Source organism: Ranitomeya imitator, chromosome 3, assembly GCF_032444005.1.
Source record: "Ranitomeya imitator isolate aRanImi1 chromosome 3, aRanImi1.pri, whole genome shotgun sequence".
Classification (NCBI taxonomy): domain Eukaryota; kingdom Metazoa; phylum Chordata; class Amphibia; order Anura; family Dendrobatidae; genus Ranitomeya; species Ranitomeya imitator.
In genome coordinates this window covers 825,603,157-825,627,393 of record NC_091284.1, presented here as the reverse complement: position 1 = coordinate 825,627,393, position 24,237 = coordinate 825,603,157, and the positions used below count along the sequence as shown (strand labels likewise).

General features: G+C 42.6%; 1 protein-coding gene across 4 annotated transcripts in view; it reads right to left on the bottom strand.

Moving 5' to 3' along the window:
• Window positions 1-3,884: 3,884 nt before the first annotated feature.
• Window positions 3,885-24,237, bottom strand: part of P2RY6 (pyrimidinergic receptor P2Y6) — a 171,595-nt gene continuing 151,242 nt past the window's right edge. For 3 of the 4 annotated variants that reach the window (XM_069759423.1, XM_069759420.1, XM_069759421.1), the window contains exon 2: window positions 3,885-5,718. In XM_069759423.1, coding sequence (XP_069615524.1) covers window positions 4,692-5,678 — 987 coding nt within the window. In that variant the 5' untranslated portion in view covers window positions 5,679-5,718 and the 3' untranslated portion in view covers window positions 3,885-4,691. Of the gene's footprint in view, window positions 5,719-7,485; window positions 7,537-24,237 lie in introns of those variants that run through there. The other variant, XM_069759422.1, reaches the window with a different exon arrangement.

Genomic DNA, 24,237 nt, shown 5'->3' with positions numbered 1-24,237 from the left:
TGGGAGTCTCATGTGAAGCAGGTCAGAATGGTTTTTCAGGTCCTGCGTGCTAACTCTTTGTTTGTGAAGGGATCAAAGTGTCTCTTCGGTGTGCAGAAAGTTTCATTTTTGGGGTTCATCTTTACCCCTTCTACTATCGAGATGGATCCAGTTAAGGTCCAAGCCATCCAGGATTGGATTCAGCCGACATCTCTTAAAGGTCTGCAAAAGTTCCTGGGCTTTGCTAATTTTTATCGTCGCTTCATCTGTAATTTTTCTAGCATTGCCAAACCATTGACCGATTTGACCAAGAGGGGTGCTGATTTGGTTAATTGGTCTTCTGCTGCTGTGGAAGCTTTTCAGGAGTTGAAGCGTCGTTTTTGTTCTGCCCCTGTGTTGTGTCAGCCAGATGTTTCTCTTCCGTTCCAGGTCGAGGTTGATGCTTCTGAGATTGGAGCAGGGGCGGTTTTGTCACAGAGAGGTTCTGATTGCTCAGTGATGAAACCATGTGCTTTCTTTTCCAGGAAGTTTTCGCCCGCTGAGCGTAATTATGATGTGGGCAATCGAGAGTTGCTGGCCATGAAGTGGGCATTCGAGGAGTGGCGTCATTGGCTTGAAGGAGCTAAGCATCACGTGGTGGTATTGACTGATCATAAGAACTTGACTTATCTCGAGTCTGCCAAGCGCTTGAATCCTAGACAGGCCCGTTGGTCGTTATTTTTTGCCCGCTTCGACTTTGTGATTATGTACCTTCCGGGCTCTAAAAATGTGAAGGCGGATGCTCTGTCTAGGAGTTTTGTGCCCGACTCTCCGGGTTTTTCTGAGCCAGCGGGTATCCTCAAGGAAGGAGTCATTGTGTCTGCCATCTCCCCTGATTTGCGGCGGGTGCTGCAAAAATTTCAGGCGAATAAACCTGATCGTTGTCCAGCAGAGAAACTGTTCGTCCCTGATAGGTGGACTAATAAACTTATCTCTGAACTTCATTGTTCGGTGTTGGCTGGTCATCCTGGAATCTTTGGTACCAGAGAGTTAGTGGCTAGATCCTTCTGGTGGCCATCTCTGTCACGGGATGTACGTACTTTTGTGCAGTCCTGTGGGATTTGTGCTAGGGCTAAGCCCTGCTGTTCTCGTGCCAGTGGGTTGCTTTTGCCCTTGCCGGTCCCAAAGAGGCCTTGGACACATATTTCGATGGATTTCATTCCTGACCTTCCCGTTTCTCAAAAGATGTCAGTCATTTGGGTGGTCTGTGATCGCTTTTCTAAAATGGTCCATCTGGTGCCCTTGGCTAAATTGCCTTCCTCCTCTGATTTGGTACCTTTGTTCTTTCAGCATGTGGTTCGGTTGCATGGCATTCCTGAGAATATTGTTTCTGACAGAGGTTCCCAGTTTGTTTCAAGGTTTTGGCGAGCCTTTTGTGGTAGGATGGGCATTGACCTATCCTTTTCCTCGGCTTTCCATCCTCAGACTAATGGCCAGACCGAACGAACCAATCAGACCTTGGAAACATATCTGAGATGTTTTGTTTCTGCAGACCAGGATGATTGGGTGTCCTTTTTGCCGTTGGCTGAGTTCGCCCTTAATAATCGGGCCAGCTCGGCTACCTTGGTTTCTCCATTTTTTTGCAATTCTGGGTTCCATCCTCGTTTCTCTTCAGGACAGGTTGAGTCTTCGGACTGTCCTGGTGTGGATTCTGTGGTGGACAGGTTGCAGCAGATCTGGACTCAGGTAGTGGACAATTTGATCTTGTCCCAGGAGAAAGCTCAACTTTTCGCTAATCGCAGACGCCGTGTGGGTCCCCGACTTCGTGTTGGGGATCTGGTTTGGTTATCTTCTCGTCATATTCCTATGAAGGTTTCCTCTCCTAAATTTAAACCTCGTTTTATTGGTCCGTATAGGATTTCTGAGGTTCTCAATCCTGTGTCTTTTCGTTTGACCCTCCCAGACTCCTTTTCCATACATAATGTATTCCATAGGTCGTTGTTGCGGAGATACGTGGCACCTATGGTTCCATCTGTTGAGCCTCCTGCCCCTGTTTTGGTGGAGGGGGAATTGGAGTATATTGTGGAGAAGATTTTGGATTCTCGTGTTTCTAGACGGAAACTCCAGTATCTGGTTAAATGGAAGGGTTATGCTCAGGAAGATAATTCCTGAGTTTTTGCCTCTGATGTTCATGCTTCCGATCTTGTTCGTGCTTTTCATGCGGCTCATCCTGGTCGGCCTGGGGGCTCTGGTGAGGGTTCGGTGACCCCTCCTCAAGGGGGGGGTACTGTTGTGAATTCTGTGGCTGAATTCACTCCTGTGGTCACAAGTGGTACTGCAGCTTCTGAGCTTCCTCCCTCAGGTGTTCTGGTGAGCTCGTTAACTGCTTCATTACTTAACTCCGCCTGATGCTGCTATCCTTGCTCCTTGTCAATGTTTCAGTGTTGGATTTGAGCTTCTCCTGATTGTTCCTGTGACCTGCTGCTCTGTATAGCTAAGTGCTTTTTGCTTTTTTGTTGCTTTTTTCCTGTCCAGCTTGTCTTTTGTTTTGCTGGAAGCTCTGAGACGCAAAGGGTGTACCGCCGTGCCGTTAGTTCGGCCCGGTGGGTTTTTTTTTTGCCCCCTTTGCGTGGTTTTGCTTTAGGGTTTTTTGTAGACTGCAAAGTTCGCTTTACTGTCCTCGCTCTGTCCTAGAATATCGGGCCCCACTTTGCTGAATCTATTTCATCCCTACGTTTTGTCTTTTCATCTTACTCACAGTCATTATATGTGGGGGGCTGCCTTTTCCTTTGGGGAATTTCTCTGGGGCAAGTCAGGCCTGTTTTTCTATCTTCAGGCTAGCTAGTTTCTTAGGCTGTGCCGAGTTGCCTAGGTAGTTGTTAGGCGTAATCCACAGCCGCTTTTAGTTGTGTTTAGGATAGGATCAGGTGTGCAGTCTACAGAGTTTCCACGTCTCAGAGCTCGTTCTTGTATTTTTGGGTATTTGTCAGATCACTGTGTGCGCTCTGATCGCTAAGCACACTGTGTTTCTGGATTGCCTTCATAACACCTGTCATTAGCAAACATAACAGACAGGCCACAGGAGCGATCCAGGAGGAAGCAAGACCAATACTAGAACATTGACTGGAGGCCAGGAGCAAAGCACTAGGTGGAGTTAAATAGAGCAGCACCTAACGACTTCACCACATCACCTGAGGAAGGAAACTCAGAAGCCGCAGTACCACTCACATCCACCAACGGAAGCTCATAGACAGAATCAGCCGAAGTACCACTTGTGACCACAGGAGGGAGCTCTGCCACAGAATTCACAACAGACCAATTGCCACTTCACAAATTACTTTTTGGTGATATCACATAAAATCCCAATAAAATACGTTTAAGTTTGTGGATGAAAAGTGAAAAAATTGTGAAATGTTCATGGGGGTATGAAATACTTTTTCAAGGTAATGTGTGTGGCAATAACATAACTTTTGAAGCATTTCCTCTTGCTGTAACTTTCCTTTATGGCTGAATGGGGCCTTAATGTAAAAATTTCTGCTTGCTAATACCGTAAATCCTCTTTGTGTGTAGCATCCTTGCCTTGCGACGTGTCCTACAGCAGTTTTGAGTCTTTCATCACTTCTCATTTCTTAAAAAACAATGTGGATGAGCGAATTGATTCTATGCTAAACAAATTTGCGTAAAATACATAGGAATTCACTAAAACTTGCTAATTCGCTCAATTTGCAATTTTTTAAACTAAGAATCGCATGACCTCAGGAAATATGTGGGAAATCTTCACAAAAACAGAAGGAAATCTTCTTCGAGTAATAAGACAGAATATAACTGTAGTGTATGTGTATTTATCAATGTGACAAATGTTTTTTTCAAAGATCTCGTGCAACTACTGATCTCCACCAGGCAGTGCCCTATAGAACAAACACTAATCATGTTTTATTGATTTTATTCAATGCTACAATTCACATTACAATGTATGCTGCTATCTTTAATATAATACTGCATATTTATGTTTATTGTCGTTCAGTTCACATTTTTAGATTATATTTACATTTTTTACTATATACAATATATACTACATCCTTCAAAAAGAAACTGCAGATCCAAGATGTTGCCAATTTGACGATTTGTGATACTGTGACACGGAAAGAGCACACAAGTCATTACTTTTTGTCTTTCTAAGGGACTTTTGAATTTATATAATTATTGTTTTCTTTTTCATAGCTACATGTAATGCTGTTTGATTGTCTCCAGTTCTGGCTGCACAAAGACAACATGGTGGTAGAGGTTGCCAACCTGTGATACATATAAAGAACCTTACAAAACAACAATAGTGGTGATAGACTCTTTTCACTAGTCAGAGGTGAGTTTTGACCCCATTGCAGTCCCTTTTTCTATTTGCTTGTATTCATTCTTTTTTTGATAATGGAAGACTAACTGTTAGATTTGTGTTCCCAGTTTTCACTGTTGCAGTATGATTTCTATAGTGTTGCTGTTAGTGGTTGTTATGTGACGTATTTATCCAGTCAAGAAAACATTTGTCCAGCTCCATCTTTTAATTTCATCCTCTTTTCTCATGTACTTATGGTCATGTCACAACTGATATCTGCCCATGGAAAGTTGGAAATTATATCTAATAAGCTAAAAATATATATTTTGGCAAATATACTTCCCGATAGAGATGTTTGCACTTCTTCTAAAGGAACAGACTACATAAGTTGTATTTATTCCATTTGTCATTTTTGAGTGTTGGTTGCTTCAGACCTCCATTTAGTGGTGACCCTCTTAACTAATAATTTAGTACTTTGTCTAAATTTCTGCTGGGTAAAATAGAACAAGATGGGGTCAAGGACACTATTCATGCTAGCGAAGGGCCTTGTGCATTTATAAACAATGGCAAAGGTCTGCAGCTCCAAACATGGGACCCCGGACTTGGAACGTACAACCAAATAGATAGTTTTCGTGAGGTGGAAAGGAAAGAAGCTTATGGCAAAAACGATGACCACAATGATGATCATGCGAATGGCTTTATCCTTCCTTCGTCGGACCACCACATCGGAAAGGTTATCCTTCAGGCAGAGAATTTTGGTCATGGCACAATAACAACCTAAAATGGCAATGAATGGGATCAAGAAGCCAGTAACTGTCAACGTTATGCCATATGGAAAATACCGAGAGGATAAAGCTGGAGGGCTCAAGTCATAGCAGACTGTCCGATTCCTCTGGGTTCCTGTAGATGCGAATATGAAGGTGGGTATACATTGGACAATGACAATAAACCAGACAATCCCACAGACCACCCACGTGAACTTTTTGCCCCTCTTTTTGTGCCATACAGATAAGGGGTGGCAGATGCCCATGTACCTCTGAAAGCTCATGCAGGTGAGGAACATGATACTTCCGTGGAGGTTGGTGTAGAATTGGAACCGGACAAACCGGCATGTGAAGTCTCCAAACGGCCAGTAGTCATGATGGACATAATTATATATGAGAAGAGGGAGGGAGCACACATAGAGGAAGTCAGCCACCGCTAGGTTCAAGGTGTAGATGGCAGTTCGGGTGAGGGCCTTTCTTGAAAAACACACTTGAAGGATCACAATAAAGTTGAGTGGGAAACCGAAAACAAGGACAACAGAGTAGACTACAGGCAGGAGGATTTGCTTAAACTCTTCGTGGAAAGTGCATGAATTCTTCCCGATGGGGACTGACGTAATGTTGTCCATGTCGCTCGTGGTGGAGGTGATCACATGCTTACTTCAGAATCTGGAAGCAAAGAGAAAATGAGACTTAAAGGGATCGACCAGATGTTCGATAAACCTCATAAAATCTAAATAAAAGTAATTGATGACCAATTTAACAAGTCCAGAGGTCAATGTGCAAGAAAGACACTTTTTCGTGGGAGGCTGGACTTTTTATATTAATACCTTAATAATATAGGAGGTACTATGGCTGTCATATGTCATCTCCCTGCCTCTGCCTTACGAGCCTGCATCTTTCCCGACAGAAGATGGCTGTGATGTTCAGCCATCAACTGCCTTTATCAGCCTTGGGTAGATTAAGCCTTTATTTTGTAGCTTGAAATGTAAGTATTTTGGAGGAGTTGGCGGTAACTCATCGGCGGATGTCCCCGAGGCCATTGCCTTTACTACCTTCCCTAGAGCATGACTACTTGTTCTTACCAAAATCTATTACTTGTAATTTCTCTATTCACCACCAGGTGGCGCAAGTGCAATTGTGAATGATTCACATATTTAAAAGATTTGCACAGAGGAGGAAAAATTCTCAAATTGCAAATAGAGAAATTAATCTTCAGTTATTGAGAATTATGTAATCGGGCAGTTAGTATAGTTAGTAAGTAAGCAGTACTTCTCTTCCATACTTCTCCTTTTAGGGGCCACCAATTGTGAGACCCCCAACCTATAAAATGATATTTAATACAATAAATTAGCCATAAAGTTCATCCCTATAGTAATCCCTATTATAGTGTCAGGTCTACAATAGCACAAGCAGCACATTAATGTCCATAGGGCCAGCTTTACAGCAGTCCCCATAGTGCCCAATTATTCCATCTGTGCCACAATTGTAGCACCCCCCATAATAGCCCATCAATGGATGCTCACAAGTCCTCTTTAAAGGGATTGTCTGGTGCAAAAAAAAAAAACCTATTGTCAGGAGAATTTCACCTCTTACCAAGCGAGATACGAAGACATCTGAATCCAAAGTATAAGTTTATTGTTTGCTAGCAAGGAGACAACAGAGTAACTGAAGGCTCGACAATTTGTCTGCTGTCATACATTTTGATGAGGCTCAAAAATGAGTCTGCTGTAATACATTTTGATCTCTATATTGATATAATGATACATTCTAAACTTACTGCAACATTTTTCATAACTTTAATAATATTCATTATATTCTAAAGTCACCCATCATTCCCCGGTTTTGGCCTGTCTTCATCAGTTATGTGCCTGTCATCTGTGCGTTTAGAAGACCGATTGACTAGGTAATTTCAATATCTAAGCCAGCCCCCTTCTGTGTCACCACAAATACATAGACAGACAAGGGGGCTGGCTTTGGTACTGCCATGAGTCCGGACCCGGTAACAGAATGTAAAGCTGCCGATCGGGGCACCTTATACACAGCAAGTATTAAGATTGCTACGTTTACTAATTAAAGCACATTTGAGTACAATTATTTTTTGCACGGGACATTCTCTTAAAGGAGGTTAAAGTAGAGGTCCAGGGTGGCAGACGGCCTCCAAACCGAGAGGGTATTAGAAGTCACTAAGAATTATCAAGCTGGAGCAGAGGTGTAGTCTGAAGCAACTGCAGAAGGCGTCCGCGGCCACGTGCCATGTATAGTGCTGGCGGGATTGGACCAACTCAGGCTCCAGAACCGGTGCACAACTGCTACCGCTACACCCTCATAGCCAAGCCCTAAACTGGAAGTAAGAGGATATAAAACATCTACAAATCATTATCTAGGTCCACGACATTAGGGGTCTGCAAACAGTAACAGCAATAAACGAGATACCTGAGAATTCTGCAGCTCCAGCAGCAAAACTTCACCCCCCGGGACTCAGCGCGACCCAGAATGTGAGAAGTGAGGACGCCGGCCCCTTAATGACGGCTAAAACTTCCCCTTTATAAGGATATTCAAGAGAAATGTGGCAACCTCAGACTCTCCGTTTTCTAAATGAAATTGCACAAAAAGTCTTTATATCTATCTATCTATCATCTATCTATTATCTATCAATTATCTATTATCCATCTATTATCCATCTATTATCTATCTAATATCTATTATCTATCTATTATCTATCTAATATCTATTATCTATCTATTATCCATCTATTATCTATCTAATATCTATTATCTATCTAATATCTATTATCTATCTATTATCCATCTATTATCCATCTATTATCTATCTAATATCTATTATCTATCTATTATCTAACTATCTATCATCTATCTATTATCTATCATCTATCTATCTATCTGCAGCGCCCCAGAGACCTGGTCGTTGCAGTAATGTCACTCTGCCGCTAAGGGGAGTGATGGTGCGTCTGATGGCACTAAAGGAGTTCATCTGACCAGGTATCACCAGCACACATTACACTTCACACTCCGGCCACTAGGGGGAGCAAAAGGTTCTATTTACTAGGCCCCTCCTCACACTGGTAAAACTAGGGGTTGGATAGGAAGTTAGTCAGAAGCTGACTGGGTTTTGCCCAGGCAACATCCCGTGGCAGGGGGTGTTGCGGGGAAGATTCAGGGGGGTCCCTGTCAGGCGTGGGAACCTGGCAGGCACCTAGCGACAAGGACAGATCGTTACAGAGCCGCGCCTGCACTACCTTGCGGCGGCATCTGAAGAAAGGACACGAAGCGAAGGATATTGTGGACAGTGAGAAACGAGATCAAAGCACAAAGTAGAGCCAGTAGGAGTCTTGCCCCAAGAACGGCAACATCCTACTGAGGCGCGTAGCCGGTGACCGGAACACCGAGGAAGTAACTGACTCTATGCCTTGCTTCAAATACCGCAGGACAGTTAATTATAGGTTGGCTGTCTACCTTACATCACCTAAGCAGACATAGGGGACAACCGTGGAGAGGGGCATCTCTAGGGTCCCGGAAGAGCTCCGAGCCTTCCCGTCAAACGGGTGCGTCCTAGCCATAACAAACCTGGGGGACGGAGAACAGAAAGAACGAGAAAGAACTAGAAAGAACGAGAACAGAAGTTGTGAGGACTATCCCGAATGCTCGGCAGGGTAGCACTACAACACACAGGCGCTAGTGGTAGGCAACGATTTCCACCTGCAAAGGGAACTCTGGAAGTGCCCATCAGGCCGGCCTGTCTCTGATAGCCCTGTTAACCGTGCTCTGGATTGAGGATCCTGAAGCCTTCAGTAAAGAGGTAAAGAGACTGCAACCCTGTGTCCTCGTTATTGACTGCACCTCACACCATCACCACCTACACTACTGGGAAGCTCTGGGGACATACTTCACCTGTGGGAAGGTATACCATCTGGCTGCCATTCCATCACCCCAGTGGACCCCAGGCAGCGTCGGTCTCCCTGGCCGAATACCACAGGTGGTGTCACGAAGCCTTAGCTGACTTTCATCATCCCTTTTATCGGACGCCCCTTAGCAGGGTCACGGACCGGGTCCAGCCACCGTGACATCCCCAGAACTGAGACAGAGAGGACCGGTACCGAGTAACCTGTGGCCCTGTGTCTGGGGGCGATCCATATCTATCTATCTATCTATCTATTAATCAATCTATCTATCTATCTATTATCTATCTATTATCTATCTATCTATTATCTATCTATTATCTATCTATTATATATCTATCTATCATCTATCTATTATCTATCTATCTATCTATCTATCTATCTATCTATCATCTATCTGTCTATTATCTATCTATTAATCAATCTATCTATCTATCTATTATCTATCTATTATCTATCTATCTATCTATCTATTATATATCTATTATCTATCTATCTATTATCTATCTATTATCTATCTATCTATCTATCTATTATCTATCTATTATCTATCTATCTATTATCTATCTATATATCTATCTATCTTTCTATCGCCTCTTGGTAATACAACACACTTTAATGATGACTATTCCTGTAGTTCGCAGAGGGGATCATTAATAATGACTTTATTTAAGTTTCCTATTGTTAGCAATGCTAATGAGGACGACTTTTTGGACGACCAGGAATTTGCCAAGTTTATAAAGTAGGGCTTCAGAATAAATTTGGCGCATGAAACACTTAATAGGTTCCCCCTGTAATAGTTCACTGCTGCCATCATTTACAGTTACTGAATCTACATCTTAAACACTGAGTTTTCTATGCAGGCAGTGGTCTGTGCAGGCCTATGAGTTTGCCGTTTCATATACATTTTATAGCACTATAACCCCTTCCATTGTCAGGTTCGGACTATTTACCAGCCCCTGTAGGTATGAGATTGGGTGTGCCGCAGGGGCCACGTGTGCCGCTTCCTCATCTCCTCCATTGTGTGGCATCATCATTGCTGAGATGCACGGTATCACTTCCCCCCGCGGTATATAGTCATGCCTTGTATGTATAGATGGCACATGGCACCATTTCCCCTATGCTGGTGCTGTACTAAAGGGATAGTCCTTGTTAATGCATCTGCTAAGATATACTATGAATGGACCACAAAGCCCCTCCATACGGCCCCTCGACTGCCACAAATCCACAATTTTCCTAATTTTGTCCAATATTCTCAGGGACGAGCGGGACGCCATTGTATTTTGTTTCTGTCAGATGGGACATGGTCCTTTCTTGCTAATCATGGGGGTCCCAGGTAATTTCCCCCACCCTATTTTTATATTCACATATGCCTTTATGATACTTACCCCCAGTAAAAAGTCATCATATATATTGGTGCCCTCTACTATAGATGCAGAGCTGTATCCAGTTGCTTTAATATTTTTTTCTCCCAGATCCGGTGTTGTGGCCTTTGCTCCCATTTCCCTCTTGCAGCATAAATTTCACACTCAGGTTGAGGCTGACAGTTTATAACAGGAGAATGAGTCTCAAACAGAGGAACAGATACTGCAGCTGCATCTCCCTCCTCTCCCCGTTTTATACTAAATAGTTAATACCATTATATAATAGATGTTTGGGTTTTTTTTGTCGGTGAGTGGATTAGGGAATTTTTACAGAAATCTTGAAGGCAGAGAAAGAGCCACAGGATGCTGGAAGGTGACAAAGAAGCTCTTATGGGCTCACTAGGTGAGGTGGACCCTCCAAGCCCAAGGTCTGGGTGGTCACATGGGCCACTGGCGTCGGTGAGGCAGGAGGGTGTTGAATGAAGGAAACAGGTAGCAGAGGTACTGGAAGTTGCAGGCAGACAGGGGATGACCTGGAGACCGCAGACAGACAGCAGAGGTACTGGAAACCGCAAGTAGATAGCAGAGGGACTGGAATCCAAAGGCAGACTGGAGACATCCACGAGACCACAGATAGGTAGCACAGTTACAGGATGCCGCATGCAGAGCGAAGATGTCTCGGAGACCACAGACAGGTAGTAGAATTACTAGAAGCCACAGGCAGACAGAAGACATCATGGAGACTGTGCACAGGTAGCAAAGTTATTGGAAATTGCAGGCAGACAAGAGACATCTGGTAGATCGCAGACAGGTAGCAGAATTACTGGAAGCCGCAATTAGACAAGAGACATGCAGGAAACCGCAGACAGGAAGCAGAGGTACTAGAAGAACCCCCAGGCAGACCTTAGGTGTTCGGGAGCCTGCAGACAGGTAGCAGAGTCACTGGAAGCTGTAGCCACACTGGAGATGTCTGGGAGATCGCAAACAGGTAATAGAACTACTGGAAGCCACAGACATACAGGAGACATACTGGAATCCGTGCACCGGTAGCAAAGTTACTGGAAGCTGCAGACAGGTAACAGAATTACTGGAAGCCGTAATTAGACAGGAAACATGTAGGAGACCGCAGATAGCAAGCAGAGGTACTGGAACCCACAGGCAGACCTTAGATGTCCGGGAGCCTGCCGACAGGTAGCAGAGTCACTGGAAGCTGCAGTAAAACTGGAGATGTCTGGGAGATTGTTACTGGAAGCTGCAGACAGGCCTGAGACGTCTGGGAGATTGCAAACAGGAAGCAGAGTTACTGGATGCTGCAATTAGATAGGAGACACATGTAGCAGAGACAAACAAAAAGTCCTAATGAGGTAATGGAAGCTGCAAGTGGCCGAGAGACCATAAATATGTTGCGGCGCACCAACAAACTAAGATTTAATACCAATACACAAGTGTGTGTCTTGATAGCCCTTATACAGACCCAGGCAGATGATCACATGGGATCACATCAGGCAATGTGCAAAGCCCGATGTGGAGCACAGCAGAGCTCAGAGGACCAGAGTGAAGGGAGCATAGCCCGGATCTGGAACAGGTGTGTAACAGAAGCTTTCCAGAAGTCACCAGAGATGGACAGGTTTACTCCTCCACCTCTCATGATAATCGGAGATCATAAGTTACCTGTCCGCTTGCATTAGACAGGATATAATTGTAACCCCCAATAAGGGTTATTCCCAAATACTGTAAACAAGTTTCCTGCTGTCCATTGAACAGAGGATAAGATGCTGATCAGTGGAGGTCTGACCACTATGACCCCAATAAATCCTAAGAACACAGCTTAGGAATCATGAAAGCGAAGCTCGGCAGCCATGTTTCGAATGGAGGGAGATGAGCATTCTCCACCTCCCCTACTTTCATTGTGAATTGAAGTGCTGGAACCAGCCGAGTATAGACAATGAATGGAGAGGAGGTTCACCATGCACATCTCCCCTCCGCCCTTGCGGTTCCAGAGCCCTAGGCTTGGGATCTCTAGGGGTACCGGTGGTCAAACCCTCAATGACCAGAGAGTAATCCCTTATGGATACAGAATAGCTTGCTTTATGTCACCACCAGTATTACTATGTACCCCAAACCTTTCAAGGTGTCTAGTGATATTAGATATTAACTCTGGAAATTCTGCCATCTCTTTACCATCGATTGATTATGTGTTTCTGTCTTTATGAAAGCCTCTTATGGCAACGCCCCTGTGCCAGATATTCTACATTCATTATGGACCATTGACAACACATGGAGGTGGTTAATACTCAGCCCCCAAACTGTCCGAGATTCGCCAAGGTAAATACCCCTGTATCAAACCATTCGCCATTCATCAAACAGAAAACATGGCGCTCACCCCTTCTACATTAGTCCTCTTCCCTTCTAGCAGTTTCCACCACACTCCATGCACTGTTCACACACAGACCGGCTGCTAATGGCGACATGTGTATTATCCTCCTCTTATAAAATATGCTGAACCCTAAAACGTATCACCTCTTGTATCTTCCCTAATTCTTACAGGATGTCAGCTACAGAGAACAAGACCTTCACTCCTAGTATCTGAATGGAAAATTAGCTTTCTATACTGAAATGTCTGAGTTTGTTTCTAGACATGAACCTCTAATGCGGCCCCCTAGGTACATGAATATAACTACAATAATACTGCTCCTATATACAAGAATATAACTACTATAATACTGCTCCTATGTACAAGAATATATCTACTATAATACTGCTCCTATGTACAAGAATATATCTACTATAATACTGCTCCTATGTACAAGAATATATCTACTATAATACTGCCCCCTAGGTACAAGAATACATCTACTATAATACTGCCCCCTAGGTACATGAATATAACTACTATAATACTGCTCCTATATACAAGAATATAACTACTATAATACTGCTCCTATATACAAGAATATATCTACTATAATACTGCTCCTATGTACAAGAATATATCTACTATAATACTGCCCCCTAGGTACAAGAATATATCTACTATAATACTGCCCCCTAGGTACATGAATATAACTACTATGTGCTATGTGCTTTTAACGAATATGGAATAAAAGGTATTTTTTATGGACATCACCCGCGCTGGACTTCTGCTTTTTCTTCAAACTACTTGCTGCACTGCATGATCCGTGCGCTGGGCCTGAGAGGAGGTGAGCTGATCTTCGTTGCTTTTTCTTTTCTACTATAATACTGCTCCTATATACGAGAATATAACTACTATAATACTGCCCCCTAGGTACAAGAATATATCTACTATAATACTGCCCCTATGTACAAGAATATAACTACTATAATACTGCCCCTATGTACAAGAATATAACTACTATAATACTGCCCCATATCCACAAGAATATAACTACTATAATACTGCCCCTATGTACTAGAATATAACTATTATAATACTGCCCCTATGTACAATAATTTAACTGCTAAAATACTATAATACTGTCCCCTATGTAAAAGAATATATAACTACTATAATACTGCCCTTTAGGTACAAGAATATAACTACTATAATACTGCCCCCTATGCACAAGAATATAACTACTATAATACTGCTCCTATGTACAGGAATATAACTACTATAATACTGCCCCTATGTGCAAAAATATAACTACTATAATACTGCTTCTATATACAAGAATATAACTACTATAATACTGCCTTATGTACAAGAATATAACTACTATAATACTGCTCCTATGTACAAGAATATAACTACTATAATACTGCCCCTATGTACAAGAATATAATTACTATAATACTGCTCCTATGTACAAGAATATAATTACTATAATACTGCTCCTATGTACAAGAATATAATTACTATAATACTGCTCCTATGTACAGGAATATAACTACTATAATACTGTCCCCTATGTAAAAGAATATAACTACTATAATACTGCCCTCTAGGTACAAGAATCTAACCACTATAATACTGCCCCTATGTACAACAATATAACTATTATAATACTGCTCCTATGTACAAGAATATAACTACTATAATACTGTCCCCTATGTAAAAGAATATAACTACTTTAATAATGCCTTCTAGGTACAAGAATATAACTACTATAATACTACCACTATATACAGGAATATAACTACTATAATACCTCCTCCAATGTACAAGAATATAATCACTATAATACTGCTCCTATGTATAATAATATAACTACTATCATACTGCCCACTATGTACAAGAATATAACTACTATAATACTACCACTATGTACAAGAATATAACTACTACAATACTGCAACTATATACAGGAATATAACTACTATAATATTGCTCCTATGTACAAGAATATAACTACTATAATACTGCTCCTGTATACAAGAATATAACTACTATAATACTGCTCCTATGTACAAGAATATAACTACTATAACTGCTCCTATGTACAAGAATATAACTACTATAATACTGCCCCTATATACAACAATATAACTACTATAATACTGCCCCCATGTACAAGAATATAACTACTATAATACTGCTCCTATGTACAAGAATATAACTGCTATAATACTGCCCCTATGTACAAGAATATAACTACTATAATACTGCTCCTGTATACAAGAATATAACTACTATAATACTGCCCCTATGTACAAGAATATAACTACTATAATACTGCCCATATGTACAAGAATATAACTACTATAATACTGCTCCTATGTACAAGAATATAACTACTATAATACTGCCCCTATGTACAAGAATATAACTACTATAATACTGCTCCTATATACAAGAATATAACTACTATAATACTGCCCCCTATGTACAAGAATATAACTACTATAATACTGCCCATATATACAAGAATATAACTACTATAATACTGCCCCTATGTACAAGAATATAACTACTATAATACTGCCCACTATGTACAAGAATATAACTACTATAATACTACCACTATGTACAAGAATATAACTACTACAATACTGCAACTATATACAGGAATATAACTACTATAATATTGCTCCTATGTACAAGAATATAACTACTATAATACTGCTCCTGTATACAAGAATATAACTACTATAATACTGCCCCTGTGTACAAGAATATAACTACTATAACTGCTCCTATGTACAAGAATATAACTACTATAATACTGCCCCTATATACAACAATATAACTACTATAATACTGCCCCGATGTACAAGAATATAACTACTATAACTGCTCTTATGTACAATAATATAACTGCTATAATACTGCCCCTATGTACAAGAATATAACTACTATAATACTGCTCCTGTATACAAGAGTATAACTACTATAATACTGCCCCTATGTACAAGAATATAACTACTATAATACTGCCCCTATGTACAAGAATATAACTACTATAATACTGCTCCTATATACAAGAATATAACTACTATAATACTGCCCCCTATGTACAAGAATATAACTACTATAATACTGCCCCTATGTACAAGAATATAACTACTATAATACTGCTCTTATGTACAATAATATAACTGCTATAATACTGCCCCTATGTACAAGAATATAACTACTATAATACTGCTCCTATTTACAAGAACATAACTACTATAATACTGCCTCTACGTACAAAAATATAACTACTATAATACTGCTCCTATGTACAATAATATAACTGCTATAATACTGCCCTCTATGTACCGGAATGTAATTACTATAATACTGCCCCTATGTACAAGAATATAACTACTATAATACTGCCCACTATGTACAAGAATATAACTACTATAATACTACCACTATGTACAAGAATATAACTACTACAATACTGCAACTATATACAAGAATATAACTACTATAATACTGCTCCTATGTACAAGAATATAACTACTATAATACTGCTCCCCTATGTACAATAATATAACTGCTATAATACTGCTCCTATGTACAAGAATATAACTACTATAATACTGCTCCTATGTACAAGAATATAACTACTATAATGCTGCCCCTATGTACAAGAATATAACTACTACTGTTGTGAATTCTGTGGCAGAGCTCCCTCCTGTGGTCACAAGTGGTACTTCCTCTGATTCTCTCTGTAAGCTTCCGTTGGTGGAGGGAAGTGGTACTGCGGCTTCTGAGTTTCCTCCCTCAGGTGATGTGGTGAGGTCGTTAGGTGCTGCTCTACTTAACTCCACCTAGTGCTTTGATCCTGGCTTCCTGTCAATGTTCCAGTGTTGGACTTGTTTTCCTCCTGGATCGTTCCTGTGGCCTGCTGCTCTGCATAGCTAAGTTTTCTTTTGCTATTTTGTTTGCTTTTCTTCTGTCCAGCTTATCTATTTGTTTGCTGGAAGCTCTGGGACGCAGAGGGTGTACCTCCGTGCCGTTAGTTCGGTACGGAGGGTCTTTTTGCCCCCTTTGCGTGGTTTTTAGGGTTTTGTGTTGACCGCAAAGTTACCTTTCCTATCCTCGCTCTGTTCAGAAAGTCGGGCCTCACTTTGCTATATCTATTTCATCTCTACGTTTGTCTTTTCATCTTACTCACAGTCATTATATGTGGGGGGCTGCCTTTTCCTTTGGGGTATTTCTCTGAGGCAAGGTAGGCTTATTTTCTATCTTCAGGCTAGCTAGTTTCTCAGGCTGTGCCGAGTTGCATAGGTAGCGTTAGGCGCAATCCACGGCTGCCTCTAGTGTTGTTGGATAGGATTAGGGATTGCGGTCAACAGAGTTCCCACGTCTCAGAGCTCGTTCTATGTTTTTGGATTATTGTCAGATCACTGTATGTGCTCTGACCTCTATGTTCACTGTGGTACTGAATTGCCTAATCACAACAGTACAGGAAGCCAAAGTACTAATGATTCTCAATAGAGGGAAAAAAGAAGTTCTGAGACCATTTTTTTTTCTCTGCACTGTGTTTTGCCTTTTTTTCCCCCTAGACATTTGGGTGGTTCAGGACACAGGTGTAGCGATGGACATTAGAAGTCTGTCTTCATGTGTGGATCAGCTCTCGGCAAGAGTACAAAAGATTCAAGACACTATTGATCAGAAATCTATGTTAGAACCAAGAATTCCTATTCCTGATTTGTTTTTTGGTGATAGAACTAAGTTTCTGAGTTTCAAAAATAATTGTACACTATTTCTGGCCTTGAAACCTCGCTCCTCTGGTGACCCAGTTCAACAGGTTTTGATCATTATTTCTTTTTTGCGTGGCGACCCTCAGGACTGGGCATTTTCTCTTGCGCCAGGCGATCCTGCATTAAGTAATATCGATGCGTTTTTCCTGGCGCTCGGATTGCTGTACGATGAGCCTAATTCTGTGGATCAGGCAGAAAAAAATTTGCTGGCTCTGTGTCAGGGTCAGGATGAGATAGAGGTATATTGTCAGAAATTTAGAAAGTGGTCCGTGCTCACTCAATGGAATTAATCTGCGCTGGCAGCTATGTTCAGAAAGGGTCTCTCTGAAGCCCTTAAGGATGTCATGGTGGGATTTCCTATGCCTGCTGGTTTGAATGAGTCTATGTCTTTGGCCATTCAGATTGGTCGACGCTTGCGTGAGCGTAAGTCTGTGCACCATTTGGCGGTATTACCTGAGCTTAAACCTGAGCCTATGCAGTGCGATATGACTTTGACCAGAGTTGAACGGCAAGAACACAGACGTCTGAATGGGCTGTGTTTCTACTGTGGTGATTCCACTCATGCTATCTCTGATTGTCCTAAGCGCACTAAGCGGTTCGCTAGGTCTGCCACCATTGGTACGGTACAGTCAAAATTTCTTCTGTCCGTTACCTTGATCTGCTCTTTGTCATCGTATTCTGTCATGGCATTTGTGGATTCAGGCGCTGCCCTGAATTTGATGGACTTGGAGTATGCTAGGCATTGTGGGTTTTTCTTGGAGCCCTTGCAGTGTCCTATTCCATTGAGAGGAATTAATGCTACACCTTTGGCCAAGAATAAGCCTCAGTACTGGACCCAGCTGACCATGTGCATGGCTCCTGTACATCAGGAGGTTATTCGCTTTCTGGTGTTGCATAATCTGCATGATGTGGTCGTGTTGGGGTTGCCATGGCTACAAGTCCATAATCCAGTATTAGATTGGAAATCAATGTCTGTGTCCAGCTGGGGTTGTCAGGGGGTACATGGTGATGTTCCATTTCTGTCAATTTCGTCATCCACCCCTTCTGAGGTTCCAGAGTTCTTGTCTGATTACCGGGATGTATTTGATGAGCCCAAGTCCGATGCCCTACCTCCGCATAGGGATTGTGATTGTGCTATCAATTTGATTCCTGGTAGTAAGTTCCCAAAAGGCCGATTGTTTAATTTATCTGTGCCTGAGCACGCCGCTATGCGCAGTTATGTGAAGGAGTCCCTGGAGAAGGGGCATATTCGCCCGTCATCCTCGCTATTAGGAGCAGGGTTCTTTTTTGTAGCCAAGAAGGATGGTTCGCTGAGACCTTGTATAGATTACCGCCTTCTAAATAAGATCACGGTTAAATTTCAGTATCCCTTGCCGTTGTTATCTGATTTGTTTGCTCGGATTAAGGGGGCTAGTTGGTTCACCAAGATAGATCTTCGTGGTGCGTATAATCTTGCGCGAATTAAGCGAGGCGATGAATGGAAAACTGCATTTAATACGCCCGAGGGTCATTTTGAGTATCTAGTAATGCCATTCGGACTTGCCAATGCTCCATCAGTGTTTCAGTCCTTTATGCATGACATCTTCCGAGAGTACCTGGATAAATTCCTGATTGTGTACTTGGATGACATTTTGATCTTCTCGGATGATTGGGAGTCTCGTGAAGCAGGTCAGAATGGTTTTTCAGGTCCTGCGTGCTAATTCTTTGTTTGTGAAGGGATCAAAGTGTCTCTTTGGTGTGCAGAAGGTTTCATTTTTGGGGTTCATCTTTTCCCCTTCTACTATCGAGATGGATCCTGTTAAGGTCCAAGCCATCCATGATTGGACTCAGCCGACATCTCTGAAAAGTCTGCAAAAGTTCCTGGGCTTTGCTAATTTTCATCGTCGCTTCATCTGCAATTTTTCTAGTATTGCTAAACCATTGACCGATTTGACCAAGAAGGGTGCTGATGTGGTCAATTGGTCTTCTGCTGCTGTGGAAGCTTTTCAAGAGTTGAAGCGTCGTTTTTCTTCTGCCCCTGTGTTGTGTCAACCAGATGTTTCGCTTCTGTTCCAGGTCGAGGTTGATGCTTCTGAGATTGGAGCAGGGGCTGTTTTGTCGCAGAGAGGTTCTGATTGCTCAGTGATGAAACCGTGCGCCTTCTTTTCCAGGAAGTTTTCGCCTGCTGAGCGAAATTATGATGTGGGCAACCGAGAGTTGCTGGCCATGAAGTGGGCATTCGAGGAGTGGCGTCATTGGCTTGAAGGAGCTAAGCATCGCGTGGTGGTCTTGACTGATCATAAGAACTTGACTTATCTCGAGTCCGCCAAGCGGTTGAATCCTAGACAAGCTCGTTGGTCGTTGTTTTTTGCCGTTTTGACTTTGTGATTTCATACCTTCCGGGCTCTAAAAATGTGAAGGCGGATGCTCTGTCTAGGAGTTTTGTGCCCGACTCTCCGGGTGTATCTGAGCCGGCGGGTATCCTCGAAGAGGGAGTAATTGTGTCTGCCATCTCCCCTGATTTGCGGCGAGTGCTGCAAAAATTTCAGGCTAATAAACCTGATCGTTGTCCAGCGGAGAAACTGTTTGTCCCTGATAGGTGGACGAATAAAGTTATCTCTGAGGTTCATTGTTCGGTCTTGGCTGGTCATCCTGGAATCTTTGGTACCAGAGAGTTAGTGGCTAGATCCTTTTGGTGGCCATCTCTGTCGCGGGATGTGCGTACTTTTGTGCAGTCCTGTGGGATTTGTGCTCGGGCTAAGCCCTGCTGTTCTCGTGCCAGTGGGTTGCTTTTGCCCTTGCCAGTCCCGAAGAGGCCTTGTACACATATCTCTATGGATTTTATTTCAGATCTTCCCGTTTCTCAAAAGATGTCAGTCATTTGGGTGGTCTGTGATCGCTTTTCTAAGATGGTCCATTTGGTACCCTTGTCTAAATTGCCTTCCTCCTCTGATTTGGTGCCATTGTTCTTCCAGCATGTGGTTCGTTTACATGGCATTCCAGAGAATATCGTTTCTGACAGAGGTTCCCAGTTTGTTTCGAGGTTTTGGCGAGCCTTTTGTGGTAGGATGGGCATTGACTTGTCTTTTTCCTCGGCTTTCCATCCTCAGACTAATGGCCAGACCGAACGAACCAATCAGACCTTGGAAACATATCTGAGATGTTTTGTTTCTGCTGATCAGGATGACTGGGTGTCCTTTTTGCCTTTGGCTGAGTTCGCCCTTAATAATCGGGCTAGCTCGGCTACCTTGGTTTCGCCATTTTTCTGCAACTCTGGGTTCCATCCTCGTTTCTCGTCAGGACAGGTTGAGTCTTCGGACTGTCCTGGTGTGGATACTGTGGTGGACAGGTTGCAGCAGATTTGGACTCAGGTAGTGGACAATTTGACCTTGTCCCAGGAGAAGGCTCAACGTTTTGCTAATCGCAGACGCTGTGTGGGTCCCCGACTTCGTGTTGGGGATCTGGTTTGGTTATCTTCTCGTCATATTCCTATGAAGGTTTCCTCTCCTAAGTTTAAACCTCGTTTCATTGGTCCGTATAGGATTTCTGAGGTTCTTAATCCTGTGTCTTTTCGTCTGACCCTTCCAGATTCTTTTTCCATACATAACGTATTCCATAGGTCATTGTTGCGGAGATACGTGGCACCTATGGTTCCTTCTGTTGACCCTCCTGCCCCGGTTTTGGTGGAGGGGGAGTTGGAGTATATTGTGGAGAAGATTTTGGATTCTCGTGTTTCAAGACGGAAACTCCAGTATCTGGTTAAGTGGAAGGGTTATGCTCAGGAAGATAATTCCTGGGTCTTTGCCTCTGATGTCCATGCTCCCGATCTTGTTCGTGCCTTTCATGTGGCTCATCCTGGTCGGCCTGGGGGCTCTGGTGAGGGTTCGGTGACCCCTCCTCAAGGGGGGGGGTACTGTTGTGAATTCTGTGGCAGAGCTCCCTCCTGTGGTCACAAGTGGTACTTCGGCTGATTCTCTCTGTAAGCTTCCGTTGGTGGAGGGAAGTGGTACTGCGGCTTCTGAGTTTCCTCCCTCAGGTGATGTGGTGAGGTCGTTAGGTGCTGCTCTACTTAACTCCACCTAGTGCTTTGATCCTGGCTTCCTGTCAATGTTCCAGTATTGGACTTGTTTTCCTCCATGGATCGTTCCTGTGGCCTGCTGCTCTGCATAGCTAAGTTTTCTTTTGCTATTTTGTTTGCTTTTCTTCTGTCCAGCTTATCTATTTGTTTGCTGGAAGCTCTGGGACGCAGAGGGCGTACCTCCGTGCCGTTAGTTCGGTACGGAGGGTCTTTTTGCCGCCTTTGCGTGGTTTTTAGGGTTTTGTGTTGACCGCAAAGTTACCTTTCCTATCCTCGCTCTGTTCAGAAAGTCGGGCCTCACTTTGCTATATCTATTTCATCTCTACGTTTGTCTTTTCATCTTACTCACAGTCATTATATGTGGGGGGCTGCCTTTTCCTTTGGGGTATTTCTCTGAGGCAAGGTAGGCTTATTTTCTATCTTCAGGCTAGCTAGTTTCTCAGGCTGTGCCGAGTTGCATAGGTAGCGTTAGGCGCAATCCACGGCTGCCTCTAGTGTTGTTGGATAGGATTAGGGATTGCGGTCAACGGAGTTCCCACGTCTCAGAGCTCGTTCTATGTTTTTGGATTATTGTCAGATCACTGTATGTGCTCTGACCTCTATGTTCACTGTGGTACTGAATTGCCTAATCACAACATACTACAGTGCCTTTCGAAAGTATTCGGCCCTCTGGAACATTTCAACCTTTTGCCACATATCATGCTTGGAACATAAAGATACCAAATGTAAATTTTTGGTGAAGAATCAACAACAAGTGAAACACAATTGTGAAGTTGACCTAAATTTATTGGTTATTTAAAATTTTTGTGGAAATTCAAAAACTGAATAGTGGGGCGTGCAATATTATTCGGCCCCTTTAGCTTAATACTTTGTTGCGCCCCTTTTGCTCTGATTACAAGTCGCTTGGGGTTTGTCTCTATCAGTTTTGTACATCGAGAGACTGAAATTCTTGCCCGTTTTTCCTTGGCAAACAGCTCGAGCTCAGTGAGGTTTGATGGAGATCGTTTGTGAACAGCAGTTTTCAGCTCTTTTCACAGATTCTCGATTGGATTGAGGTCTGGACTGTGACTTGGCCATTCTAACACCTGGATACGTTTATTTGTGACCCATTCCATTGTAGATTTTGCTTTATGTTTGGGATCATTGTCTTGTTGGAAGACAAATCTCCGTCCCAGTCTCAGGTCTTTTGCAGACTCCAACAGATTTTCTTCAAGAATCGTCCTGTATTTGGCTCCATCCATCTTCCCATTAATTTTAACCATCTTCCCTGTCCCTGCTGAAGTAAAGCAGGCCCAAATCATGATGCTGCCACCACCATGTTTGACAGTGGGGATGGTGTGTTCAGGATGATGAGCGGTGTTGTCTTTACGCCAAACATATCGTTTGGCATTGTTGCCAAAAAGTTCGATTTTGGTTTCATCTGACCAGAGCACCTTCTTCCTCATGTTTGGTGTCTACCAGGTGGCTTGTTGCAAACTTTTTAAACAACACTTTTTATGGATATCTTTGAGAAATGGCTTTCTTCTTGCCACTCTTCCATAAAGACCAGATTTGTGCAGTGTACGACTGATTGTTGTCCTATGGACAGACTGTCCCACCTCAGCTGTAGATCTCTGCAGTTCATCCAGAGTGATCATGGGCCTCTTGGCTGCATCTCTGATCAGTCTTCTCCTTGTTTGAGATGAAAGTTTAGATGGACGGCCGGGTCTTGGTAGATTGGCAGTGGTATGATTCTCCTTCCATTTCAATATGATCGCTTGCACAGTGCTCCTTGGGATGTTTACAGTTTTGGAAATAATTTTGTATTGAAATCCGGCTTTAAACTTCTCCACAACAGTATCACGGACCTGCCTGTTGTGTTCCTTGGTCTTCACGATGCTCTCTGTGCTTCACACAGAACCCTGAGACTATCACAGAGCAGGTGCATTTATACGGAGACTTGATTACACACAGGTGGATTATATTTATCACAATTAGGCATTTAGGACAAAATTGGATCATTCAGAGATCCACAATGAACTTCTGGAGGGAGTTTGCTGCACTGAAAGTAAATGGGCCAAATAGTATTGTATTGCACGTCCCACTTTTCAGTTTTTGAATTTCCACAAAAATTTAAAATAACCAATAAATTTCGTTCAACTTCACTATCGTGTTCCACTTGTTGTTGATTCTTCACCAAAAAATTACATTTGGTATCTTTATTAGTGATGAGCGAATATACTCGTTACTCGAGCACGCTCGGGTGTCGTCCGAGTATTTGTTTGTGCTCGGAAATTTAGTTTTTATTGCCGCAGCTGAATGATTTACATCTGTTAGCCAGCATAAGTACTTTTGGGGGTTTCCTGGTTGCCTGGATGCCTGACCAGGAGCCGACATTGGAGGATGAAGCACAGGCAGGGTCCCTGGGAGGTGAAGATGAAGACCTCATTGCCGCTCACAGGGAGAAGCCAAGGATGTGGTCCAGTCATAAATCAGATATTACTGCACAGATCAGATAATGCCCTGTGTCTGCTGAGATCAGGTCAGCGTATGGTATAATGTTATAACTTAACAGTTATCAATCTTTCTGTCTTTTCTTATGTTTTTTTATTCTTCTTAACTTATTCTTCTTGTTTCCCATCTATGTTTTCTGCTATTTTCATATTTTCCTCCTTTTCTTTCCTATTCCCTTTTTTTCTTATCTTACACTT